Source organism: Muntiacus reevesi, chromosome 5, assembly GCF_963930625.1.
Source record: "Muntiacus reevesi chromosome 5, mMunRee1.1, whole genome shotgun sequence".
NCBI lineage: Eukaryota > Metazoa > Chordata > Mammalia > Artiodactyla > Cervidae > Muntiacus > Muntiacus reevesi.
Window position 1 is genome coordinate 43,956,918 of NC_089253.1, and position 26,420 is coordinate 43,983,337.

Below are 26,420 nucleotides of genomic sequence, written 5' to 3' on the forward strand. Positions count from 1 at the left end.
ACGCACCGGGTCCGGCCGGGAGCAGCGCCGCGCGCGAGACAGCCGGACCTCAGCGGCTCTGGGCCCGGGCCGGACGGCGGCCATGGCCTCGACACCTGTGGAGAGCTTCGTGACCAAGCAGTTGGAACTGCTGGAGCTCGAGAGAGACGCGGAGGTCGAGGAGCGCAGGTACGGCCGCCGGCCCGGGCCTCTCGGGGTCGGCCCGGTGTCTCCCCCAGAGCCCCTTCCTCTCCCAGCTGAGACCCCACAGATGAAGCCTCCGGGGGCTCGGCCTGACAAGCTCAGGGCCGGGATTTGCCCTCCTGACTGTGAAGGGGGCTCGGCTGCCTCCAAGGATGGAAGCCTCTTCACCCTCCGGGGCGGCCCGTTCCGTTTTGGGACCCCCTCGGACGGGTCTTCTCCCCCTGAAGTGCCCCTCTATGAACTTTGCCCCGTGGGCCCAGCCTGCCTCCCCATCGTGTTCTCCGCCCTCTTCCCTCCTCGTGCCCCCGTCAGTGTCTGCGCCTGTTCCGTGCCGGGCCCCGAATGGGACGGAGTCGTTGATGCGGGCCCCAGGCGACCGGTGTGAGCGGAAGGGGCGGGTGGGGGCGCGAACGGCCCGCTTCCAGCCTGACAGGGGCAGAGCTGCGAGCGCAGGCCAAGTGCTGTGGAGGCGGAGGAAGGACCGCCGACCCTGCGGAGCCTTAGTGGAGGATGGCTTCCCGGAGGCGGTGGTGCCTGAGCACACCTTGCAGAAAATTAGGGGTTAAGGAGGATGCGGGGAGGAGCTTCCTGGAGGAGATGTGGGAAAGCAGCGCACCCCTGCAGCCTGAAAATGTCGGGCTTTCACCCATAAGGCTGAAGCTGAGAGCTGACATTTATTGAGGGGTGTAAAAGCACTCCACAGGCGTCAGTCTCTTTAAACCTCACGTCAACTCTGCGAAATCGGTTACAGTAACCGATTTCTCATCTTTTGTCTAAGGAGGCTGGAACAGAGAGGGTAAGTCACTTGCCCCAGGTAACAGAGGTGAGCCAGGATTTGAGGTCACGCAGGCTGATGCCGGAGTTTGTACTCAACCACTGTGCTGCCTAAGTGGAGAGGATTTGATTTAGAAGTTTTTAATTATGATGATTGAGGCTGTGGAGTCCTGTTGTCCTCAGTGGAATCCAGGCTCCATCATTTATGGCTGGTGACTTTGCAGCCTTAGTCATTTTATCTGTAAACTGAGATCATCCTTACAGCAAAACAGCGAGGTGGGAACGCAGTGATCTAAAAGTCAAGGCTCAGCACCAGCTGGAGTACAGAGTAAGCACCCATGGAAAGATACACAGAGGTCAGATTGAGAAGGGCCTGGGGAAGAAGCTTGTATTATAGTCTTTTTTTTGTGTGTGTGATGAGCTGCACGTGGGATCTTAATTCCCCAAGTGGGGATCGAACCTGTGCCTCCTGAACTGGAAGCACAGTCTTCACTGCTGAACGGCCAGAGGAGTCCCTCTTATTTTATATTCTTGTGCAGAGGATGGCCCTCGGCAGTGAGGGTGCAGGGGTGGATTCTGAACAAATGGGAGGGCCCTGGTGGGACTCAGTGACTCACAGGGCCCAGGAGAGAAGGCAAAGGTGAGCGAAGGTGCTGTCTTGAGCTGCTTCGAGGAGGGCATGGGGGGCTGTAGGAGGAACAGGTTTGAGAGGAGGCAGGTTTGGAGTTTCCCGTGCGTTGGCCTCCTCTGTTCCTCCTGCATGTTTGGATGTAAAAACTGGTAAAATACAAATACTGAAGTCTCAACATTGGGTGTTCCCAGATCCTGGCAAGAAAATGTCTCTCTGAAGGAACTGCAGAGCCGAGGCGTCTGTTTGCTGAAGCTGCAGGTATCCAGCCAGCGGACTGGGCTGTACGGACGGCTGCTCGTCACCTTCGAGCCCAGGAGATGCGTGTCTGCCGCTGCACTTCCCAGTAACAGCTTTACTTCCGGTCTGTACATTGTTGAGGGGGATGTGCTTTGAATATTGCAGTCTTCAGATGTGGGCTGTAAAGATCTGGTCACATAGGACCAGCTGGGGAATAAAGCATTGCAGTGGAGAACTCTCACTTAGAATTCCAGCAGTTATGAGGCTTTCTGGTAATTTAGATCGGCACTGTCCAGACCGGCAGACACCAGCTGAACACCTGAAATATGGCTAGTGATTCCTGCTCATGTAAAAGGCATAAGAGATTTTGAAGATTTAGTACTAAAAAAAAAAAAATAGTAATTTCTATGACTACCAATTATGTTTTGAAATGAAAATATTTTTCATATATTGGATTAAGTAAACTACTATTAAAATTACCTTTCTTTTTGGTTTTTTAATGTGGCTTCCCAGGTGACTCAGTGGTAAAGAACTGGCCTGCCACTGCAGGAGACACTGGTTCAATCCCTAGGTTGGGAAGATTTCCTGGAGAAGAAAATGGCAACCCATTCCAGTATCCTTGCCGGAGAAATCCCTTGAACAGAGGAGCCTGGCAGGGTACAGTCCATGGGGTTGCAAAGAGTCAGACATGACTGAGCACACACAAATAACAACACACCAATGTAGCTACTAGAAAATGTAAGGTTACACATGACTCTCATTTCTTGTTTTTTTTCCCCGTAGTATCACAGTATATATATTTATTTTTTTAATTTTATTTTTAATTGGAGGGTAATTACTTTCTAATGTCGTGTTGCTTTCTGCCATACATCAGTATGAATCAGCCATAGGTATGCATATGTCCCTTCCCTCTTGAATCTCCCTCCCTGCTTACTCCCCATAACCCTGGACCAGATGGTTCATTGTACATAGCTGTGTAGTCCCAGACCTTCTTTGTACTAAAAATACTTTGGCTAAACTCGTGGCAGCCATGTTGGAAAGAAGGGGCAGTTCGAAGAAGCTTCTTAACCTCACACCTGGGACTCTTGTTTTCAATCAGACCTGGAAATGGAGAGAGTAGCATGGCCAAGCACTGCCCTTTCTCTGGAAAAGTCTCTCGACCCTGATTTGGTGATGACAGGGTTTGTTGGTTTCATATTTTTACTTTCTGGCCTCTTTCCCCCTTGCTTGTTGGAATCCTGGCTGCAGTTGGAGGCAGACGGGAGGAGGGGAAGCTGCTGGTCGTAGTCAGATCTTTCACACTGTGTTGCTGAGGGGCCGGGAGTCAGTCATCTGTCCTCTAAAGACAGTCGAGCTTTCGGCCTTACCATCAGGATTAAGTGGGCAGTACCGAATGCCCCTGCTGGGCGTTTGTAAACTCTGAAAACCCAAGGAAAAATGTATTATGCTCAGTTAGGAAGTGTAGGACCTTCGAGGTTGATGAATAACTGATAAACAGGAAGTTGGAGGAAGATGGTCCTTTAGGTGGAAAAGCACAGATCTGAAATCTGATGTGTTGCTACAGCTCCCGATCAGACATAGGTGGGGTTGTTGTTAGGTTTCCATCTTCTGAGGAGCAGTTTTAAGGCTCTGTAGCTTACAGATGTGAGTTCAGGGTGGCTGGTGGGGAGGGCACAGTGGTGTCAGAGCCCCCAGCACTCAGCCCCATGGAGACTCCACACCCCATGCACAGAATCAGACCTTGAGCTCAGGGGAACTACTGCCACCTTCTCTTTGCCTTTACAAGTTGGGAAGGGAGATAGGAAAGATTCAAGGTACAGATGAAACTCATTGCCTAGAAGGAAAATGGGTTAGGACTGAAATCATGCCTGCTGCCTGGTTGATGTGTGGCGTAGACTTTGACTCAGAATAAATGGGATGTGAGTACGAGGGGGGCTCTGGCTGAATCTCCACGTGGACTCTTGTTTGGTCAGAACTGTTGGCGTTCAAGGGACAAAAACCCAGAGCTAGGCGGGCTTGGACAGGAAGGGGGCGCGTGGGTTGTGATAACTGGAAAGTGGCTCTGGGGCTCAGAGGGGTCGCCTGGGCCTAGTCCTCTCTGTGTGTTGGCTCCGCCCTCTTCTGGGTTGGCTCCTTCTCAGGCCCCATGTGGTGGCAGCTCCAGCCTGTCCATCCTCTCTGGTTTCTGGTCTAGCGGGGAAGAGTGAGGGCCTCCAGCTTGCCGGGGCAAAAGTCTCAGGCTCTGATTGGCCCAAGACTCATTCGCAGGGGGCATGTGAAGCCCTGATTCGCTTGAGTGTGGGTCGAGTGTGGGCCTGCCCTGCTTACCTGTCTCCCTGCAGAGTGGCCTGTCCCACATGCCCTGCAGTGACCCTGTCCTCACTCTGCCCTTCTTCTCACTGAAGCCCTTGGCACTGTCCCCGCCAACTTGTTGTGTTTGCTCGCCTCCTCCCAAAGTGAGGGTAGGGACTGTGATTTATTCCTGATACAGACCAACGCCCAGAACAGTGCCAGGCTCAGAGGAAGACTTTAAATGTTTTACTGACTGTCATGTTTGTGTTAAACAGTTCATTTCGTGCAAGTGAATTTAATTATGTAATGTGAGTTAGAAGGATTTTTTTTTTTTTTTGCTGCTACTGACTTCATTTCTAATGAAAGTAACAGTACAGTAGTTGAAATGTGCTGGCATTTGTTGAATGAAGTAATTCTCATTTAACTTTGTTCAGCATTTACGTAACTGGTCTCTGCTCCTGCAGGTGACATCGTGGGTCTGTATGACGAAGGCGGTCAGCTGGCCACTGGGGTCCTGACCCGCATCACCCAAAAAGCGGTCACCGTGGCCTTTGACGAGTCCCACGATTCCCAGCTGAGTTTGGACCAAGAGCATTCCTACAGACTGTTGAAGCTTGCCAACGACGTGACTTACAAGCGACTGAAAAAGTAAGTGTATGTAACTGGAAATCACATGTACTGCTGCTGCGGCTAAGTCGCTTCAGTCGTGTCCGACTCCGTGCGACCCCATAGACGGCAGCCCGCCAGGCTCCCCCGTCCCTGGGATTCTCCAGGCAAGAACACTGGAGTGGGTTGCCATTGCCTTCTGCAGAAATCACACGTATGTTTTCCCTAAACACATCTCATTCCTGCTGGAGAAGGCTGCAAGCACCGGCGGTCTGGGGTTGGTTGTGTGCCCTTTGAGCGAGATGGTGGTCTTCCCTGGTGGCTGAGACAGTAAAGAATCTGCCAGCAATGCAGGAGGCCTGGGTTCAGTTCCTGGGTTGGGACGATCCCCTGGAGGAGGAAATGGCAACCCACTCCAGTATTCTTGCCTGGAGAATCCCCATGGACAGAGGAGCCTGGCAGGCTACAGTCCATGGGGTCGTAATGAGTTGGACATGACTGAGCCACTCAGCACACAGCTCTGTGGGAGATGGTTGGGCGCTGGCGGCAGGGGGCCTCAGGCACTGTGTTAATCCTACTTATCCCTAAGCTCCTCGTTTTCCCTGTCCCTTGGCAGAGCTCTGATTTCCCTAAAGAAGTATCACTCTGGCCCTGCGTCCTCGCTCATAGAGGTCCTCTTCGGCGCATCAGACCCCAGTCCTCCCAGCGAGATACGTAAGAGCTTTTGATTTTCCTTTCCTGATTGAAGTCACTGTGGGTAGTATTGTGACCGGTGTGACCATGACCAGTGTGATCTTGGGCGATTTTAACAAGAGTTTCCGAATGCTCAGGGAGAAGTTTAATTTAGTGTCTTTTTATAAACTTCTTTATGTGACTTTCTTGAACAAGTCAATTGCCTGCACACAGTGTCAAAGAAGTAGCTCATTCCATTGTTGTTGTTGTTTTTTTTTTTTAAATAATGCTGTTTCTAATGTATCTGAATATTTTATTTTGAAGTGGGAGGATATTTCTTCTGTGTCAGTGACCTGAGAGAACAGAGGATAGCCGATTATATTGGGTTGGCTGAAAGGTTCGTTTGGGTTTTTCCATAAGGTGTTACTCATTGACTATGCTAAAGCCTTTGACTGTGTGGATCACAGCAAGCTGTGTAATAAAAATTCCCACTCTTAAAGAGATGGGAATACCAGACTACCTTACATGCCTCCTGAGAAACCTGTATGCAGGACAAGAAGCTACACTTAGAACTGGACATGGAGCAACAGACTGGTTCAAATTTGGAAAAGGAATATGTCAAGGCTGTATATTGTCACCCTGCTTGTTTAATTTATATGCAGAGTACATCATGCTAAATGCTGGACTAGGTGAATCACAAGCTAAAATCAAGATTGCTGGGAGAAATATCAAGAACCTCAGATATGCAGATGATACCACTTTAATGGCAGAACGTAATGGGGAACTTTAGAGCCTCTTGATGAAGGTGAAAGAGGAGAGTGAAAAAGCTGGTTAAAATTGAGCATTCAAAAAATGAAGATCTTGTCATCCAGTACCCATCACTTCATGGCAAATAGATGGGAAAACAACGGAAACAGTGTCAGACTTTATTTTTGGGGGGCTCCAAAATCACTGCAGATGATGACTACAGCCATGAAATTAAGAGACTCTTGCTCTTTGGATGAAAAGCTATGTCAGACCTAGACAGTGTTTTATAAAACAGAGACATCACTCTGCCAACAAAGGTCCATCTAGTCAAACCTGTGGTTTTCCAGTAGTCATGTATGGATGTGAGAGTTGGACCACAAAGAAAAGTGAGTGTCAAAAGAATTGATGCTTTTGAACTGTGATGTTGGAGAAGACCCTTGAGAGTCCCTTGGACTGAAAGAAGATCCAACCAGTCAATCCTAAAGGAAATCAACCCTGAATATTCATTGAAAGGACTGATGCTGGTGCTGAAGCTGAAGCTCTAGCTCTAGTACTTTGGCCACCTGATGCAAAGAGCCGACTCATTGGAAAAGACCATGATGCTTGGAAAAATTGAGGGCAAGAGGAGAAGGGGACAACAGTGGATAGGATGGTTGGATGGCATCATTGACTCAATGGACATGAGTTTGAGGGAACTCAGGAGATAGTGGAGGACAGAGGAGCCTGGCGTGCTGCAGTCCATGGGGGCGCAAGGAGTGGGACACGACTTAGCCACTGAACACCAGCAGCAGCATACGGTGTTACGGAAAACTCGACACCCACAGGCTCCATCCTGAGCTGTCCACTGCAGAGGCGACCGTGCTGACTCCGTGGGCCCAGGGTGCTGACCCGGACAGATGAGACTGAAACACGCCTGCATCAGAGCCTCGGAACCAGAGCTCCTGAGTGTGTCCTGGTCCTCCTCACCGCGTCCCTGCCCCCCTGGATGCCGGCTGCAACCAGGGCACCTCATGTTCCTGAAACAAAGCGGAGACGGTGCTCGTTTCCGTAACACCTATAGGATGTTACGGAAAAATTCAACAAACCTTTTGGCCAACCCAGTGCTTTATGCTTGATAGCATTTTTTTATGATTTGAAGAATCTCAGTCCTCAATACCTCTGATTATTTTTTCTGTGTCCTTCAAATTGAGGACAGCTTATGTCTGATTGTAAGTGTGACGTGTGTTCGTCACAGAACATTTGGAAATAAAGTAGCATGTAAATAAGGGGAGGGAAATCACTAAAACACCTGTCACATAGAGTTAGCCTCACTGATGGGCGTGTGTATTCAGATAGCTGTTTCTCCACATCCATGTAGAACAGGGCGTCTCTTTCACTTACACACACACCCCCCCCACTGTTCTCAGTCACGGTGGTCTGTGCACTCTCTCATCTCCTTCAGTGTCTGGGAGAACCTCATTTTGGGAGGGGTTTGTTACCTCGTCAAGCAGCTGCCCTTCACTGAACAGCTCTCCAGACGTCGGACGTGCCGGTTTGTGCACCGTCTCTTCAGTGGTTCTCACACGGGGCCACCCCGCATCCTTTTCTGGTTAGCCTTGTGCTGGTACCCTGGCGGAGCTGTCTCTGAGCTCAGGGCTGCTTCCTACGGGGTTGGCCGAAAAGGTTGTTCAGGTTTTTCTGTAACATCTTACGAACTTATTGGCCAACTCAACGCTTTCTCAAATTCTGAAAGCACATTTAAATGAAATTTTGTTTCTGGGCTTCCCTGGTGGCTCAGTGGTAAAGAATTTGCCTGCCAGTGCAGGAGGTCTGAGTTCGATCCCTGGGTTGGGAAGGTCCCCTGGAGAATGGAATAGCAGCCCACTCCAGTATCCTTGCCTGGAGAATTCCATGGGGTCGTGAAAGAGCGGGACACAACTTAGCAAGTGAACAACAAGAGCTACACATACACAGTTACAACCTGTCAGTTTTCTCCAAGAAGGTTTTATTTCCGCCACCCAGTTACTGAGAGGCTGCTCTGAGCACCATCCTCGCTGTGTTTCAAGCTGCACACTGTGCCCTGGTTGTCTCTGGCATCCGGGGGGGCAGGGACACGGTGTGAAGGGCCAGGATGCACGCAGGGGCTCCGACTCACAGGTTCCCATGCTTCCTGCAAGTGTGTCTCGGTCTCACCCTGAGCCCGCACGGTCAGCCAGCAGTCGTCTCGGCAGTGGGCTCCGTGGGGTGGAGGCCGCAGACTCGGGGCTGGACCCAGCGGCTCCAGCTCCGAGCACAGAGCTTACGAGGCAGACCGTTGGTCTCACTTACGGAAGATTCAGATTAGAAATACCGTCCTGGATCTGCTAGTGATTCTTTCTCATTGTTTGCTTTTGTTGTTTTATGGGCACGTGAAAAGGAACACTAGGGTGGGAACAGATATGTTCCAAGAGGCATTTACTTCCCAGGAGTCCATTTCTCTGGAGCATGAGTTGGCCGACTGGCCGACAGGTGGTGAACACTCCAGGCTGTGCTGGCCGGTGCAGCGGCTGGTGGCCGGGTGGGGCCCTGCGGATTCCTGTCCGGGGGAAGACTTTTGAAAGCCAAGCAGGTTGACTTTGTGTTTCTGCTGGCCCAGGGGAGGGCCAGCTCTCTCCCTGTCACATGGCATCCTGTATTTCCATCTGGGTGGGGATGAGGGAATGGCACCGGGTCACGGGGAGCCCGAGCCTCACTGTTGCTTGTCCCGCAGCCCCGCTGACCTTCTGCAACCCTGCCCTGGACGCCTCCCAGCAGGAAGCGGTCCTGTTCGCACTGTCCCAGAAGGAACTTGCCATCATCCACGGGCCCCCGGGAACTGGGAAGACCACCACCGTGGTGGAGATCATCCTTCAAGCTGTGAAACGGGGCTCAAAGGTGGGCGTGGGCGCCGAGTCCCCGCAGACACCCGTCACTCGCACTTGCAGGCCCCTGAGGGGCCCCAGCCTGGGTTCCAGGACTCACGTAGGAACGTGCCCACGTGTTTAATGACTCAGCGCGAGGCTGCGCCCCTGTTGGTGTCTGACAGCCCCGGGGGTCTGGGCCTGAACTCGGGGCTCTGGGTCTGGACTGGGGAGGCCTGGGGCAGTGTCCGCCAGGCCACAGTCCAGGAGCCACCTGCTCAGCACCCGTGCTGTGCGCTCAGACCCCTGCTGGGCACGCAGGGGGCCGGGCCCGTCCGTGTCCTTCAGGAGAAGGCCCTGTGGCCAGACGGGAGACAGACCTTTTTTGGTTAATTCGAGGGTCCCGTTAGTTGTGCAGATGGCAGGTTCCCAGTTCCTGAGATGTGGGATGTGACGGTGTGTGTGACTGTTCACATAGATTGTTAATGGTTGAGAGAGGCCCAACCTCAACACGAGTCATCATGGATTCCGAACACGTGAAACGCTTGTTAAGAAACCTTTCTGGGTTGTAAATGTTGGATAAGGATAAGAACTGGAGCAGTGACAGTCAACATCTGTAGGTCGACGTTCCCTGGGTCCTTCTTACGAACCAGGCACCCGTCTAAGCCTTTGCAGCGTTTGCTCCTCCAGTCCTCACAGAGACGGGTGTCCGGCCCTGACTGACCATCCCAGGACACTTCGGGGCCTTTCCTTCTGGTTGCCAGTCAACCTTTCTGGTCTTCGGGAGCCCAGTAGATTCTTTTGACCTGAGGCCTAGAACCCGCATGTCGTGTCCGTGTGCAGCAGCATGTCCTCCAGGCCATCTGCACCGGTCCTTACAGCGGACGTTTACACCGTAGCGTTACCAGCTGTACACGCTCCACCCTCCTCTCTTTAACTTTAGGACTTTCCACTTGTTCTAATGTAAACTTAGGTGATTCGTTTAGGAAGGAACCCCAGGCCGAGCTTGAGCTGTGCCCCCGCAGGTTCTGTGCTGCGCGCCCTCTAACATCGCCGTGGACAACCTCGTGGAGCGGCTGGCCCAGCGGAAGCAGCGGATCCTCCGCCTCGGCCACCCAGCGCGCCTCCTGGACTCCATCCAGCAGCACTCGCTGGACGCGGTCTTAGCGCGGAGCGACGGCGCCCGGATCGTGGCCGACATCAGGCGGGACATTGACCAGGCCTGGGTGAGTGGTCTCGGCCGTGTCCGCTCCTCATGTGGTTCTCTGGTCTGCGGCCTCTGCCGGGAGCGGGTGGGCAGCCTCTGGTGTTTCTCTGGCCTTCGCCGAGTCACGGGCTGGGCTGAAACATTGGGCCTGCCCGTGTCTGATGGAGACCTGTGCTCAGCACTGAATGGGGACTGACTGTCTTCAGGGTAGTTTTGTGAAGAGGCAAGCAGTAGTCTTGCAGGAAACATTGCTCTTAAGGGCTCCCTGCGTCTGGCATGTTGGCTGGATAGTAATGACAAGGAAAAAAAAAGCACCCCAAAAGTAAAAACTCAGAAAATACGTGTCCTCCCTAAATTTTTAGTCCATTAATATAAAACACAATGTGGGGGCTTCCCTGCTGGTCCAGTGGTTAAGAATCCACCTGCCAGTGCCGAGGACGCAGGTGTGACCCTTGATCCGGGAAGACCCCACGTGCTGCGGAGCAACAAAGCCCGCGTGCTCCACAACTGTTGAGCCTGTGTTCTCGAGCTCCCCAGTGAGAGAAGCCCCCGCAATGAAAAGCCCACGCACTGCAGCAAAGACCCAGCTTAGGCAGAAAGGAAAAACAAAAAAGCGAAATGTAATCCTGGTGAGAAAGAGCTCAGTAGGTGATGGGTCAGTGGGAAGCGGAGTTTTTAGAACTTTCACGCTCTTTGGTTCTCTGAGTTACTCGTCCCCCCAGCCCCCGATTCCCTCAGTTGCACACCTGCCCTGTGTTTGCTCACCGCCAGCCCACCTCCTTGTGTCCAGGCCTCACAGGGCCAGCAGGGAGACTCAGCCTTCCCCGAGGCCCGCAGGGTAGCGGGAACGCCGGGGGCAGACAGGACGCTCGCAGGGTCCCTCACGGTTAAAGACGCCGGAGGACTCTGCACCGATGGTCTCATGCCACCGCATGTGTCCCGATTATTTGTTAATTTTGTGGCTGAGCTGCAGGGCATGTGGGATCTTAGTTCCCCAACTAGCGATCAAACCCGTGACTCCTGCACTGAAGTGAGTGCAGAGTCTTAACCACTGGACCGCCACGGACGTCCCCCTTGTTCCTTTTTCAGCCTGTGCTTTTTAGGGTTCTCTTGTCTGTAAGGTAGGCATCCCGCTTGTCACTCCTACCGAAATACCTTTTCCAAGTAGAAACCACAAATAAAGAAGGGGTTACTTGTCTTTTGAGTGTGGAAGTAAGTCAAGGTCTAGGTGAACGTTTAGGGGCTGCGGCAAATATTTTACTCTCCTGAAGAGTGTGGAAAACTGAGAGGAAGTCAGCCTCCCTTTGTGTAAGCCACTGAAACCCATCCGGCAGCAGCAGGCGCTGTTTCTTCCCGAGCACTCCTGATGAGTGCAGGGCGGGGCTGGCTCCCCTGGGCTGAGTTTACTGTTCTCGGGGCCCCTCACTCTTCCCCTGGCCTCCCCCTGCAGCGCTGACAGTGGCTTTGAGGGCCCTGAGGCCAGTCAGGACGTCACCTATGTGGATCTGTTGCTCTTTCAGGAAAGACTTTTGACTTTTTAAAAAATATATATAAAAAAAAATATATGTATATATATGATGTATTTATTTATTTGGCTGTGTTGGGTCTTAGTTGAGGTACACAGGATCTTTAGTCGTGGCATGTGGACCCTAGTTCTCCCACCAGGGATCGAACCCAGGCCTGCTATACGGGGCGCACAGAGTCCTGGCCCCTGGACCACAAGGGAAGTCCCAAGAATTTTGACTTTTTATCACCTTCAAAGGACCTTAGGGAAGCGGACCAATTGATGATAAATAAAAGTGCTTTGTGAATTAGAAAGAGCTAAAAAAAAAAGCAAAGTCGAGTCAGAATTATTATCTTTCCTTTTCTTTGTAGGTGAAAAACAGAAAGACCCAGGATAAGAGAGAAAAGAGTAATTTTCGAGATGAAATCAAGCTGCTGAGGAAGGAACTGAAGGACAGGGAGGAGGCAGCCATGCTGGAGAGCCTGGCGGCGGCCAGTGTGGTCCTCGCGACAAACACAGGTGAGGGGCCCGGCGCCCACCGCCCCGCCCGCCTCGGCGCCCCGCGCAGGGTTGGGGGTGTGCCCGCTTCCTCCGCTTTCTGGGAGCGTTTCACAGAGTTGTCTTTAAAATCTGGTAGAAAGCACCAACGGAGCCCCCCTGGGTCTGGAGTTTATTCCTCAGGAAGTTTTTAATTGCAAATTCAGTTTCCTTAATTGTCAAAGAATATTCAGGGTATCTCTCCTCAAGTGAGCTTGTGTCTTTCAAGGAATTTGTCTGTTTAATCTAAGCTGTTTAGTTCCCAAGCATAAACTTGTTCACAGTAACCCCTTAGCATTAAAAAAAAAACATCTGTAGCATCTGTGACAGTGTTACCTCTTTCATTTCTGATATTGGTAACTTGTATCCTATTTTTTTCCCTCTGATCTTCTGGCAAGAGGGATATTAATTTTATTGATCTCCTCAAAGCACGAGCTTTTGGTGTCAGCAGTTTTCTCTGTAATTTTCCTGTTTTCTGTTTCATTGATCTCGGCATTGGTTCGTATGCTGTCTGGAATTAAATTTCTCTGAAATTAAATTTCCCATTTAATTCCTCTCTGTCTGCTCGCCTGGGTTTAGTTTGCTCTTAGTTTCTCTTTTCTTCGGGTGGAAGTGGAGGTCTTTGGTTTGTATTGATTTGAGACGGTCCTCTTCTATGCTATAGGCGTTTAGTGTTATAAATGTTGCCCCATGTACTGTTCCCATGGCTTCCCAGAACTTCTGATGTGTCTTCATTCATTGTGAAATACCGTCTCATTTCCCTCTTCTTTTTTCACCCACGGTTATTTAGAAGCGTGTCATTCTCTTTCCACATATTTGGGGATTTTCCAGGTATCTTCTTCCTATGGTTGCTTTCTCACTTAATTCCACGTGGGCAGAGGACATACTGTGTACAACTTGGATCATTTCATTGAGACTTCTTTCATGGTCCAGAATATGGTCTTTGTGAGTGTCCTATGCACGCTTGAATGCATTCCCTGGTTCTGTTGAAGTTTCCTGTCGTGGTTGACACTGTGGTTCAAGTCAGTATCCTTACTGACGTCCTGTCCTCTTATCCCATCACTCACCGAGAGAGGGGTGTTGAAATCAACTGTAATTGTCCATCTGCTTGTTTCTCCTTGGAGTTCTGCCAGCGTTTGCCCCATGTCCTCTGTAGCTCTCTCATTAGGGGCTTGAATGCTACGTATTCTTTATTAACCAACTGTCATCCTGAAACGACCTTCTTTATCCCTAGTATGTTCTTTTTTTTGAAATCTTATTATTATTTAGTCGTTCAGTTGTGTCCGACTCTGCAACCCCATAAACCGTAGCCCATCAGGCTCCTCTGTCCATGGGATTCTCCAGGCAAGTATACCTGAGTGGGTTGCCGTGCCCTCCTCCAGAGTATCTTCCCGACCCAGGGATCGAACTTTTGTCCCTTGTGTCTTCTGCACTGCAGTGGATCCTTTACCCTTGAGGCCCCGGGAAGGCTTCTGATGTCTGCTTTGGTGTAAAAACAGCCACTCCAGCTGGAAACCACGTTTGGCGGCTTTAGGCCTTTCAGATGGGGCCACTTGATCCTTAAAAGCCTGTGAGTAAGAGAGTGTTGTAGCAAGATGGGTTACAGTTTTCAGTAACGTCACCACGACCTGAACCCCCATCACCGTGGCTGTGTTCTGCTGGCTTGAAGCAAGGCCCCGGTCTGACCCACTCTTCAGGGATGGGGCTGCACGGGGTGTGGCTGCTAGGAGGCCAGGGTCAGGATTGGGTGTGCGGCCCTGAGGCTCTGTCTGCCGCAGCCTCTCACAGGGGCTGCTCTCGGGAACAGAGCCCAGCTGCTGGTTTACTCTAATTATTGCTTTGTCCGGTTTCTTTCAGATCAGACGGGACAAAAACAGAATCACGCAAATGCTGTCATGCTGTCTATTGCACTTACCGTGTCGTTGCCTTTATTGGCGCCTTTGCTTCTTTTGTAAATTTGTGTTCCTCTCTAGTGTCCTTCATGTCACCCCGAAGGACTCTCTTTAATATTTCTCGAAGGGCAGGTCCCAGCTTTTCTTTATCTGGGGGTACCTTTTTCTCCTCTGTTTTGGAGTGACTGGTTGGTTGGAGGCAGCGTTCTCGGTTGACAGTGTGAGTCCTATGAACGCGCCGCCCCTGCCCTCTGCCTCCATGGTTTCTCACGAGACGGCAGCGTCAGTCTCTCTGAGGATCCGCTGCTTTCTTTGTCTTCCGGCAGCTTGACTGTGACGAGTCTCCCGCGACTCCCTCTGGGTTAGGCACGTGGAGTTTGTTGAGTCTCCTAGGTCCACGCGCTGTTTTTTGGTCAGATTTGTGAAGCTTCCCAATTCCATTATTTTTCCAATGCTCTTTGGCCCCTTTCTCTCTCCTCTCCTTCTCGGGCTCCTGTGATGTGCTTGTTGGCGCCCTAGACGGTGTCCTATGGGTCTCCGAGGTGCTGGGCATTGCCCTTCGTTATTTTTTTGTTCAGTTTCTCCCACTGAATAATTCAGCTGGCCTGACTTCAAGTTTGCTGGTTCCTCTGCCTGTTCAAATCTGCTGTTTAGCTCTTCCAGTGAATTTCAGTTATCATACTTTTCAACTGCAGAGTGTGTGATTTTTTTTTTAATGGCTTATATCATTTATTTTTTTCTTTTTATTTTATACCAGAGTATAACTGATTTATAACGTGAGTTTTGGTTGTTTTTTTTTTTTTTTTTTAATAATTTCTGTCCCTTTATTGATAGTCTTGGTTGGACATCATTCTCAGGCAGCCGTTTATCTCGTTAGACGAGGCTTCCTTCTTCTCTTTGTACACATTTAAAGTAGCTGATGTTAAAGTGTGTGTTTGGTAAGTCCACCATCTGGGCCTTCTCAGGAATGGTTTTTGTTGATTGCTTTTCATCCGTGAGTGGGCCACACTTCATTTCCTCATGTGTCTTGTAATTTTTTGTTGGAAACTGACCATTGTAAATGGTACAGTGTGGGACGCTGGAGGGCAGGTCGTCTTCCGTCCCCCGGTTTGTTTCTGCTCCGGGGTCGTTGTCCGTCCAGCAATTTTCCCGGGCGGCCCCTTATCCTGGGCGCTGCCGCAGTCCTGCTCCCTTAGCTCATGGGCAGGTGATGGTTGGACGGAGGCCCCAGGTCCTGGGACCCCCGAACCGCTCTGCGTCCAGGAAGGAGGAACTGGGTGTGGTGGTTTGGTGTCCTTGGGTACATGGTGATTTTTGCCCAGCAGTTAATTGTTCTGTGTGTCCAGGAAAGCACCTAAAAAGAGAATTAACTAAGTTTAAATTCAGAAAATGATACAGAAGTAGTATTTAGAATTAAGGCAGCCTTCTTTGGGGTCCCAGCCCCAGAAGGGAGGTTGACTTTGGTCAATGAAGCATTGGGCTGGCCCATGGCCAGGGCGCACCGCTTCACAGTTAAACACAGGGGCTGGAACCACGAGCCCCGGCACGTCTTGTTGACCCTTATTCCAAGAGGCAAACGTATCTCACAAGCTTCAGTGAGCAGCCAGACTGTGAACCGGTGGCTCGCTGGGTCTCGTCCGGGGTGACTGCAGCTGCCAGCACCTCTGTGAAGGCTCACGGCTCCGGTTCCCGCCAGGCGCCTCTGCGGACGGCCCGCTGAAGCTGCTGCCCGATGGCCACTTCGATGTGGTGGTCATCGACGAGTGTGCCCAGGCCCTGGAAGCCAGCTGCTGGATACCCCTGCTGAAGGCCCGGAAGTGCATCCTGGCCGGAGACCACAAGCAGCTGCCTCCCACCATCGTCTCCCACAAGTGAGACTCCCCACTCCTCACCTGCCACCCCCTTGTCCGTCCCTCCAAGTCCAGCTCAGAAGCCCAGGCTCACCCAGAGGCCCTGGACTAGCAGGGAAGCCCGGCCCATGGACTGAGTTAAGATTGTGGGGGGCAGGTGGCTCCCTCAGCATCCGAGCCCCCACTTAGGGGAGGGAGAACTCTGGGGTCGTTTTGATTGAAGGTGCAGTTTCAGTTACACCCGCAGAGAGGAAGTGGGGTCTCACAGTATGTGGCTTAGAGACCCCAGAGGTGGGGTGCGGTGAGCGGGGGAGGGTGGCAGGCTGGCCCGGGTCAGCAGCGGGCAGGGCTGGAGGGAGGTGGCAGACCCGTCACAAGGTGGTCGGGGCGGAGGTCACTAGCCTTTCCCCGGCTTCGGGCTCTATGGGGATTGTGGAAGGGGCCCTGGGTGAAGCAGAGCGGGAGCTGACAGTGGGAACTCTGAGCTTAGGGCTTCTCTGGACGCGTGGACGCTGGTGTGAGCCGGTGGTCACACCGTGACACCCCCGGGGCCGCGGCTCCGGGAGCAGAGCTGTCGCTCATCCCTGGGTGTGCCGTCCGCGCGTGCACCCATGCTCATTCCTGCAGACGACAGCTCGGCCAGACCCTAAACTCCTTGAGGATGGGTCACCTGGCGCCCATCCCGTGGCCTCCGCCTGGCGTGTGCCCAGGCCCCGCCTGAGTGGGCGTCCCCTAAGGTGTCAGGTGGAGGTGTGAGACTTGGGCGTGTGAGCAAGGCTGTCGGTGGAGCCGGCAAGAGGGGAGTGGGGACCTCAGAGCTGAGGGGTGCAGGTCAGGGTCCCACAGAGAGAGGGCGTCCAGCCGCCGGGGCTTCAGAGTGAGGATCTGGAGGGGACTTTGGGCTGGATAGAGGGGGGATGGGAGCGTGCTTTGGAGGATTGTCCTGTGGAAGCCAGATGTCTGGGTAGGGGTGGGCATGGACGCTGTCCAGGAGGAGGGCTCGGGGGCCTTGGCTCAGCGGCTGGCTCCCGAGGAGGCCTGAGGGGTCCTGCGAAGCGGGCCTCTGTGGGCCACGTGCCCTCGGGGAGGCGCAAGGAACTGTGTCTCTGGGGGAAGTTGGGTGATTTGGGGGGACGTGTGGGGTGGGTTCATGCTGGGTGTTTCTGGGTTTGCGATTGGGATTGGGGTCCCTTCACTCCTCACACCCACGGCCCTGCTGCTGGTAGGCGCCTGTACTGAACAGCGGTAACCCGGGGAGGTTAGGAGGGAGCGCAGGGCCTGCGGCGGGCCCGGCACTGTCCCTCAGTGGGCCGAGGACGGCTCTGCGCCGGGCGGCCTGGCCGGCTCCGCGGCTCGCTGGTGGACGTGGGCACTGCTGGGGGGCCGTTCCCTTAGTTCCGGGAGGGATGTGGGCTGCGGTTTGAGGCCTGCCTTCCGCCCGGCCCCTGGTTCAGGCTGCACTCGGGACTCGGGCCCCTTTGAGGGCTGCCTCCCACCCGGCCCCTGGTTTAGGCTGCTCTCCCTGGGCAGGGCGGCACTGGCAGGGCTGTCGCTCAGCCTGATGGAGCGCCTGGCGGAGCAGCACGGGGCCAGGGCGGTGCGGATGCTGACGGTGCAGTACCGCATGCACCAGGCCATCGCGCGCTGGGCCTCGGAGGCCCTGTACCACGGTCAGCTCACCGCCCACCCTTCCGTGGCCGGGCACCTCCTGAGGTGAGTGACTCGGCTGTACCCTGCCCTGTGTCCCCGAACCACACTCCATAAAGATGTGGGTGTGAAGGTTGCCTCTGAGATCGGATTTCTGGCCAGAGCGCTGGGTCGGGCTCCTCCAGGATGAGGTCCTCCGATCACGATGACTGTGCTTCCCTCCCCCTGCTGTCCAGTGTGGGGTCAGGGCTGGGGAGGGGGCGGGAAAGGCGGCGGAGCCCTGCCCTCCACCGGGGCCCCCCGTGTCGGTGTCTGCCTGAGTGCAGGGACCTCCCGGGCGTGGCGGCCACCGAGGAGACGGGCCTGCCTCTGCTGCTGGTGGACACGGCCGGCTGCGGGCTGCTGGAGCTGGAGGAGGAGGACGAGCAGTCCAAAGGGAACCCCGGTGAGCAGGCTGGGGAGGGCCCCTCTCAGCAGCTGGCGTCAGAGAGGAGCTGCGGGAGGGCAGGGGCGGGGGCCCTGAGCCAGGCGCCCCGGGAGGTGCAGCACCGTGGGCGTGCTTGATGGGCGGGCGGGCCCGGGTCAAGGCAGAGGGGGCCCGGCAGTGAGGGGCCTCCCTCGGGGCAGGCAGGTGGGCAGGGTGCAGAGCTGCTCCTCCCCTGAAGGAGGAAGCCCCGTCCGCAGGGGGCCCTGGGCCTCGAGTGTGGGATCCGGCGTCCCCTCCCAGGAGGCCACCGCAAGCCGAGTGTGAGAGCCGTCTGTCGTCACAGCTGGAAAAGTGCTTAGAAAACCAGCTCCGGTGACGGGTGTCCGTGGAGCGTGCCCCTCGTGCTGAAGGGCTGTCCATCCCCCCAGGTGAAGTGCGCCTTGTCAGCCTGCACGTCCAGGCGCTGGTGGACGCGGGTGTCCGGGCTGCCGACATCGCCGTCATCACACCGTATAACCTGCAGGTGCGTGTCGGGGTGGCCCCCCACCAGAGGGGCCGGCGGGGCAGGGTGACCTCAGCAAGAGCCCCCGTCCGTCCGTCCGTCCCCTGGCAGTGCCTTCCCCACCCCGTCCCGGGCTTCCCTGGCTCCCTGTGCCAGCTGATTTTCGGGCCTGCCCTTGGGGGCCGGGCAACCTCGGGCTGACATCCTGCCACGCGCTCCCGGGGTGGTCTGTTTTACGGTGTACCCGTGGGAGCCTTGCCTTCGAGTCTCCAGTCCGGCTCAGGTTGGCCCATACTTGAGCTGGTGGCTGTGGCCAGTTGCCAGGTTCTTGCTCCCTCTCGAGTTGTCTCTCCAGCTCATGGAACACCGCAGGGCTGGGCGTCTCTGGAGGCTGCCCAGGGAAGGTCGGGGGTGCTGCCTGGAGAAGGGTGCGGTGATGGGCAGCAGACGCCCTAGACGTCTCCTCCCTTCTCTGGGGCTTTTTTCCCATTTCCCCTCTTAGGGCCCATATGCTCATGAAGCAAAGCCTGTCTCCTTTGGTAGGAAGAACACACCTGAGTCACAGGTCGTGAGGTCCGTGGATCAGACGCCATCCCGGTTTAGAGGCGTCAGGCCTAGGGGTGTGTGAGCCAAAGCTGTGATGGCGTGAGCGTCTGTGTTGGGGTGTGGGTCACCCCTGCCACGTTTGTGTGCCGCTTTATGGTTCATGCGCACGCCCGTGGGAAGCGAGGTGCTCAGAAACCGTCACCCCGAGGCGGCTGCGGCCCCCCGGACCGGGCGGCTGTACAGGCCAGGCCTCCGCCGGGTTGCAGGGCAGTGCATTGGGCCGCCCGACCTGAGCTGTGTGGCGAGGCCTGGCTCGGTGTTGCAGGTGGACCTGCTCAGACAGAGCCTTGCGCACAGGCACCCGGAGCTTGAGATAAGGTCCGTCGACGGCTTCCAGGGCCGGGAGAAGGAGGCTGTGATCCTGTCCTTCGTCAGATCCAACAGGAAAGGTGTGGGGCTGGGGTTTCCCGGTAGTCCAGTGGTTAGGACTCAGTGTTTCCATTGCCCAGGGCCCAGGTTTGATCCCTGGTTGTGGAACTGGGATCTCACGAGCCTCTCGAGTTGGTTGTGGAGGGGACCCCCGAGAGTCCAGAGCTCATCTCCTGGCCCCAAGGCCAGATTAGCCTCAGGGCCTGGTTTCTGCAGCCAGGGCTTGTGGATATTCCATTGGGTAAGGATTTTTTCCTCAGAAACAGTTGTTAGTGAACGGGCTCTGTCAGGTCAAAAACAGATAAGGAGGGGGTAAACTGAGGCCGGGAGGAGCGCACTAGAAGGCCCCTCGTGTGTTGGCCGCAGCCCCGGGCTGTGTCCTGGCTCTGGGCTCCCGCAGAGGACTCTGTACTACCTTGGGGACGAGCGGCAGTCATCACTGCCCGAGCCCCAGGCAGGACTAGAGAACCGTCCTAGACAGCAGCTGGGGGGAACCTGTGGACGGGACCCCACGCGCGGGGCGGACGGAGCCTGGGTGGATCTGGGGGGGCGGTGGACGGGGGAGCCTGCCTCCTGTCCCTCAGTCTCTGCTCTCCGCGCACCGGGCTTGTGTTCAGGTGAGGTGGGCTTCCTCGCCGAGGACCGGCGCATCAACGTGGCGGTCACCCGCACGCGGCGCCACGTGGCGGTGGTCTGCGACTCCCGCACCGTCAGCAACCATGCCTTCCTGAAGACCCTGGTGGACTACCTCACAGAGCATGGGGAGGTGCGCACGGCCTTTGAGTATCTCGACGACATCGTCCCCGAGAACTACTCCCACGAGGGCGCGCAGGCAGGCGGGAAGCCCCGGGGCTCTGCGGCGACGGGCAGGAGGGCCCCTGGGGGGACCGGGCCTGGCCGGAAGAAGCCCAGCGGAACGCCCTTGGGCTCCTCTGAGGCACAGCCTCAGCCCATTCTCGACGGAGGCGCCGGGAGCACAGATGGTGCAGATGACTTCAGGGCCGTGATCGCGGAATTCGTGGCGAGCGAGAAGATGCAGCTGGAGTTTCCTGCCTCCCTGAACTCGCACGACAGGCTGCGGGTCCACCAGATCGCGGAGGAGTTCGGGCTGAGGCACGACAGCTCCGGGAAGGGGAGGGAGCGCTTCCTCACGGTGAGCAAGAGGGTCCCGCCCGCCCCTGCAGCTCAGGCACCCACTGCGGGGCCCGGCGGCAGAGCCCCTCTGTGTCCCGAGACCCCCAGCTCCGAGCAGCCGGAGCCCCCCATCAGGGAGCCGAGCAGCCAGGACCAGCCGGACCTGAAGGCGCTGCACCTGGAGAGACTGCAGAGGCCGGGGGCCAGGGAGGGGCCCCGCGCCCCGGGCCCTGTGCCCCGGAAGTTACCGGAAAAGAAGAAGAAGAAAGGCGCGAGAGGTAAGCTGGTCCCTCAAGGGAGCACAGGCGTGGCGTCCCCTCCACTGGGAGTGTGAGGCCCCTGCCACCGTGAGGAAGAGGGCGCCTCCCGCGGGGCCCCTGCCTGGGTCCTGCATCTTGAGCCCCAGTCTCCCGCGGGCCACGCTGGCCTCAGCGGCCTCTGTTCCTGGCCCTCGTGCGGGGTCCCGCGGGGCCACTGGAGCTCCTCCTGCGGGGAGAGGGCTGGAGGAGCAGCCGCGGCGGGCAGGGCCCGGGGGCGCAGAGGGTCACGGTGGCCTGCACAGCCGCGGCGCTCCTTCCGTGGACTCTGGGGTCCCGAGCAGGGTCCTAAGCTCTGCCCTCAGGGCCGCGCTGGCCTCCGCCAGGCGCCCACGGGCTGTTCGCTCTTCCCGCCTCCCACCCCCATGCAGTGTCGCGCGGAGGCTGAGTCCAGGACACGGCCTGGCTCTTCTGGGCCCTTGTCACAGCCACGTCCCTCCAGGCAAGGCCGTGGGGTCGGTCCTGTTCCCCGGCCCCCGAGCCCCCGAGAGCACAGCCCAGAGCCGCCTCTCCGCCTCGGGCCTGTGTGTGCTCGCTCCGCGTCGTGAGCGGCCTCTGTGCTGGACTCTGCGCTGGGTGACAGGAGATGCTGTCCCCCCCGACGGGAGTGGACACCCCACTCCTGCCTCCACCACGCTCAGAACACGGGACTGCATGGGCGTGGCTGCGGGATGGTCCTCCCTTCGGAGGAGGGTGTGGGGCGTGGCCACCTGAGAACAGGGACCCAGGGAGACGGCCCACCTCAGTGGAGCTGACGCCCGGGGCTTCTTCAGGCCGCCAGAATTAAAGATGTCGTTTAGGAATTATAATCGTGTCTCCTTCCCCTTCTGAGCGTTTTCCTACAACTTTAAAGGATTTCCACAAAATTGTCTGCTTACAGATGTTAGGTTTCCTTACAGGACTGTGAACGAATACAGTTTCCCTGGATGGCAGGGTTAGTCCGGGGATTTGAGTTTATAGTCAGCAACGTAAAGAATGTTCTCATATTTAAATGCTCTTCTGGATTTATGCGGGTGAGCTTTGAGGAGCGTGCCCTGCCTGCCCGCCCTCTCTGCAAGCTCCCGGCTGCACCGTCCTGTGACGGTCACTGGCTGGTGAGGGACCCGCTCACACGCGGAGGCCCCGAGGGCAGGGGTCGGGCCAGGCTGCTCCACAGGCAGACGCGGGCCCCGCGGGGAGTTCGCGTCCAACTTCCTTGTCCTCGCCTGTTGGGGTGACTGCTGCCTGTCTCCCCCCAGGCCCTGCGGCCATGGAGCTGCCCGCCGAGGAGGACTTTGATGCCCTGGTCTCGGCCGCCATCAAGGCGGACAACACCTGCGGCCTCGCCAAGTGCACGGTCAGCGTCGTGACCCTGGGCCAGCTCTGCCCGCACTGTGGCCACCGCTACTGCCTCGGCCACCACCTGCCCGAGGTCTGTGCCCCCCGGGAGAGCGGCGGGCTTTGTCTCCAGAGCCTGGGCGGGTGGGCTGCAGGCAAACCATGGGCCTGTGTGTGTGTGTGAGAGGCCCGCACACAGGCTCTGGGCCTGTGTGCATGCTCACACACAACCCATGGGCCTGTGCATTTGTGTGTTGTGCGGGTATAGACTGGGCCTGTGCGTGTGTGAGTGACCCCGAGTGGATCCCGCCCTGCCAGGGAGGCGCAGGAGCCCGCCGCCCTGCACTGCCGTCTGCATGGAGGAGGGTCTGGGCTGAGCCCCATGCAGGGGGGCAGGAAGGGTTTGGGGCTCTAGCCACCAGCCCTGCCAGGGCGTGGACCCTTCCTCCCCCACCACCCCACACCAGGAGCCTGTGGGTGAGAGCGTGTGGAAAGAGCAGGGAGCCCCTCCGAGGTCAACGCTGGGGCTTCGTGGCCCCCGAGCGCTGCGTTGGCAGAACTGAGGCCTCTTCTGGCCCCACTCCCGGCCCAGCACTGCCTGTTGTGTCCCCCCAGGTCCACGGTTGTGGGGAGAGGGCTCGCGCCCATGCTCGGCAGAGGATCAGTCGGGAAGGGATCCTCTACCCCGGCAGTGGGACCAAGGACAGGTCCCTGGACCCCGCCAAGCGGGCCCAGCTGCAGAGGAAGCTGGACAAGAAGCTGGACGAGCTGACTGGCCAGAGGCGGAGCAAGAGGAAGGAGAAGGGGAAGTGAGGCGGGCGCCCTGCCGCCCCCACGGCCTCTGGGTCTGGGACCAGCGGGACCTGCAGTGCCTTTCCCTTCCTGATGGCGGCTCCTGGCGGCTGCGTGGCAGCCAGACCCACATCGACCCCCGGCTGCGGGGCGAGTGCTTGCTGAGGACCCAGCAACGAGCTGTTCTGATGAGCCAGGGCAAGGCGGAGAGGCTGGGCGACCTCAGCCCAGGCTGCTTCTCAGGGCTGCGGTCATGGGTGGGAGCCCTCGTGCCTCCCCCACCCCTGCCCCCGAGGGTCTCCTGCGGGCCCGCCATCCGGGGTGCGTCGTGGGCTGCTGCTGCCGGGGCGTGCACTCCCCTGGACTTGGACCTGCACCTGTGACCCCTTGAAGGTAATGGCCCCACGGTCCAGGGCAGCAGCTCCTGGCCCTTCCGGTCAGATGGGCACAGGGGACATCTCAGAGCCAGCACTGTTCCCAAACTTCCCCGCTCGCGGCTCGGCCCGCAGTGGGGCTGTGACCTCACTGGGGCTGGTTCCCCTCTCTCTTCCCTGGGGGCCCCAGTGACCCTGTCCTGACCCTGCGGGGCAACCGAGGTGACTCTGGCTGTTCTGGTGCCCTGGAGGTCAGAGGTCATGTCTGGGTGTGGTTTAGGAAGCTCCCTGGCTGGTGCCTGCCTGCCTGCGGCACTGTGTGTGGTGGAGGAGCGCTCTAGAGCTCTGGCCTAGCGAGCCTGCAGACCCGAAGCCCCCGGAGGGCTGCTCTAGGGCCCCTTCTTGAAGAGAACCTCAGATGGATGTTTTACTTTATTCTCAGAGCTTTATTTGTTCCAAAGGAATATAAATTATTTAAAAATTAAAGAAAACACGCACACAGCCGCAGCACGTTTGTTTTGTGTCTCTGAAGAGCGTTCTGTTTTCTCACTTTGGCCTGGTTTAGATGGGTTTACACCCCCTTTCCCAAGGTGACTGAGAGCCCGGTGAGCGTGCAGGGCCTCCGGAGGAAGTGGGGAACCCTTGTTCCAGGCACAGCTGATGCAGGAGAAACCGTTCCTGTTCTGTTGGACGTTTCTACCAACCAGGAGGGAAGTTTCAGATTGGCACGTGTAGGGGTGTAACCTGGACAGGAACACGGGGGCCCGGCTTGGAGGAAAAAGGCGAGGAGGAGGGCGGTTTGTCTGGAGCTGTGCCTGGGGGAGGAGAGGCCAGGCCGGCTTGGGGGACGCTGCCCTTGGCTCATTTTCTCCCTCCCCGCTGCTGACCACGCCTCCCCCACTGACCACGCCCTCCGCCACCCCTCACCCCAACCCCGGGCCTGGGAGCTGCGGGTGATCAAGTGTCTGTTCTGACCTCCGTCACCCTAGGAAGCCCGATTTGTTCTCTTTTTGCGCCATCAGGGCCTGGAGGCCGCTTACCCAGCACCTCCATGGATCCTGACCTCCCCCCAGGCCCACATGCTTGTCTGCCCTGCTTCTGACAGTGCTGGGCCCTGCCCCTGGCCTGGCGGCCCTCTCTGTGCCACCTCCTGTGGGGATGTGCCCCCTGCCCGGGCCAATGCCTCCCAGCACACGGCCCCTCCTCCCCCTCGCATGGATGCCCACCTGCACACGGCCCCTCCCCTCCCCCTCCCGTGGATGCCCACCTGCACACGGCCCCTCCCCTCCCCCTCCCGTGGATGCCCACCTGCACACGGCCCCTCCCCTCCCCCTCCCGTGGATGCCCACCTGCACACGGCCCCTCCCCTCCCCCTCCCGTGGATGCCCACCTGCACACGGCCCCTCCCTTCCCCCTCCCGTGGATGCCCACCTGCACACGGCCCCTCCCCTCCCCCTCCCGTGGATGCCCACTTGCACACGGCCCCTCCTCCTCCCGTGGATGCCTACCTGCACACGACCCCTCCCTCTCCCGTGAATGCCCACCTGCACACGGCCCCTCTCCCTCCCGTGGATGCCCACCTGCGCACGGCCCCTCCCCCTCCCGTGGATGCCCACCTGCACACGGCCCCTCCCCTCCCCCTCCCGTGGATGCCCACCTGCACAAGGCCCCCCCCCCCCCGTGGATGCCTTCCTTCCTTGCTCTCATCCGGTGGCTTTAGGACTTGACTTTCCGGGAAGAGGAAGGAGGGTCTCCAGGGGCCACACGTGGTCCGAGGATGATCCAGGTCAGCACAGAGAGTGCTGCTGAGTGCAGAGCCACCATTTCCGCTGCTCCAGTGCCCTGGCTGCCAGGAAGCCTGGACAGGGAGACAGGGTCACGAGGCGTCTGCGTCAGAAGCATCCTTTTGTGGTTGCTGAGGGCCCTGTGGCAGCTCTCTCCCCACAAAGGATGCTGATCCCTGCCTCTGTGTTAACCAGCCCTGATCCTCTCGCCACAGGGAGCCTCTGGGTCCTCGGCCAGATCAGAGAACACACCTGAATGGCCGCAACAGGGCCACGTTTGGCAACGGGTTAGAATCCAAGCAGGCTCCACCAGGATCTGCCCCCTGGGTCCACACACAGGTGCTAAAAGAAGGATGCTGTTTCTTCCACAGGCAGCCACCCCTCCTGCCATCTTGAGGAAGCCTGTCTGCAGGAGAGAGGGAGGCCAGCACAGAAGCAGAGTCAAACCTGGGCGTGGGGGAGTAACTGGCTCACGATGTCTGAGCACCTGGATCCAGCCATACCTGATCCCCAGCCCATTCTCAGTGTCTCAGACTAACACGTCCCCTTTTCTAGATGAGAAGATCTGCCCTGGGTTCCCATTCCTTGCAGCTAAAAGGATCTGCGCTGATCCAGTTGTGCCCGCGACTGTGTATCTTACTGGGTCTGTCCAGTCCTGGCACTGAGGTGGTGCCAAGTTAGGGCCCCTCCCCTCATTAGCGAAAGAGAAGGCCCTGCGCCTTCATCCGTGGGCTCCCCAGTGGGCCAGCCCACTAGGAAGAGCTCCAAGCAGGGGTGGTGGGAGCCCCGGGCTGCGAGCCCTGAGTATGGATCCAGCTCCGCTGGACATGGCTTCGGCACGTGGCTCCCCTTTGAGCCCGTCTGCTCCTCCGTCACAGGGACCGGGGAATGGGCCACCTTCCCAGCTGTGCTGAGATGTCCACAGAGAGGCAGTGGGCAGTGTACTGGTGAGGCCTAGGTCGCGCTACTGGGCTCCATGGCAGTAAACCCCCGGCCCCACGTCGGGCCCTCATCTCCACCACTGCCCTCCACGCAAGCCGGGTTTGATGTGTGGTTAAAATGTCATGAGTTGAAACAGCACAGAAGGTTTCCATTTCTCATCCCAGAGAGACTTCGTTAAGAAAGTATTTGTATCTTAAAAAGTGCGGTGCGGTTCCCTGG

General features: G+C 57.0%; 1 protein-coding gene across 1 annotated transcript; it reads left to right on the forward strand.

Moving 5' to 3' along the window:
- Positions 1-13: 13 nt before the first annotated feature.
- Positions 14-23,966, forward strand: IGHMBP2 (immunoglobulin mu DNA binding protein 2). The gene is made up of 15 exons (XM_065937952.1): positions 14-168; positions 1,780-1,949; positions 4,582-4,765; positions 5,340-5,437; positions 8,871-9,034; positions 10,026-10,226; positions 12,083-12,230; positions 15,837-16,011; positions 17,521-17,703; positions 17,964-18,082; positions 18,493-18,587; positions 19,438-19,561; positions 20,159-20,953; positions 22,231-22,403; positions 22,925-23,966. The coding sequence occupies exons 1-15, from the start codon at positions 83-85 to the stop codon at positions 23,120-23,122; spliced, it is 2,913 nt and encodes a 970-aa protein (XP_065794024.1). The 5' UTR covers positions 14-82; the 3' UTR covers positions 23,123-23,966.
- The last annotated feature ends 2,454 nt before the right edge of the window (positions 23,967-26,420 follow it).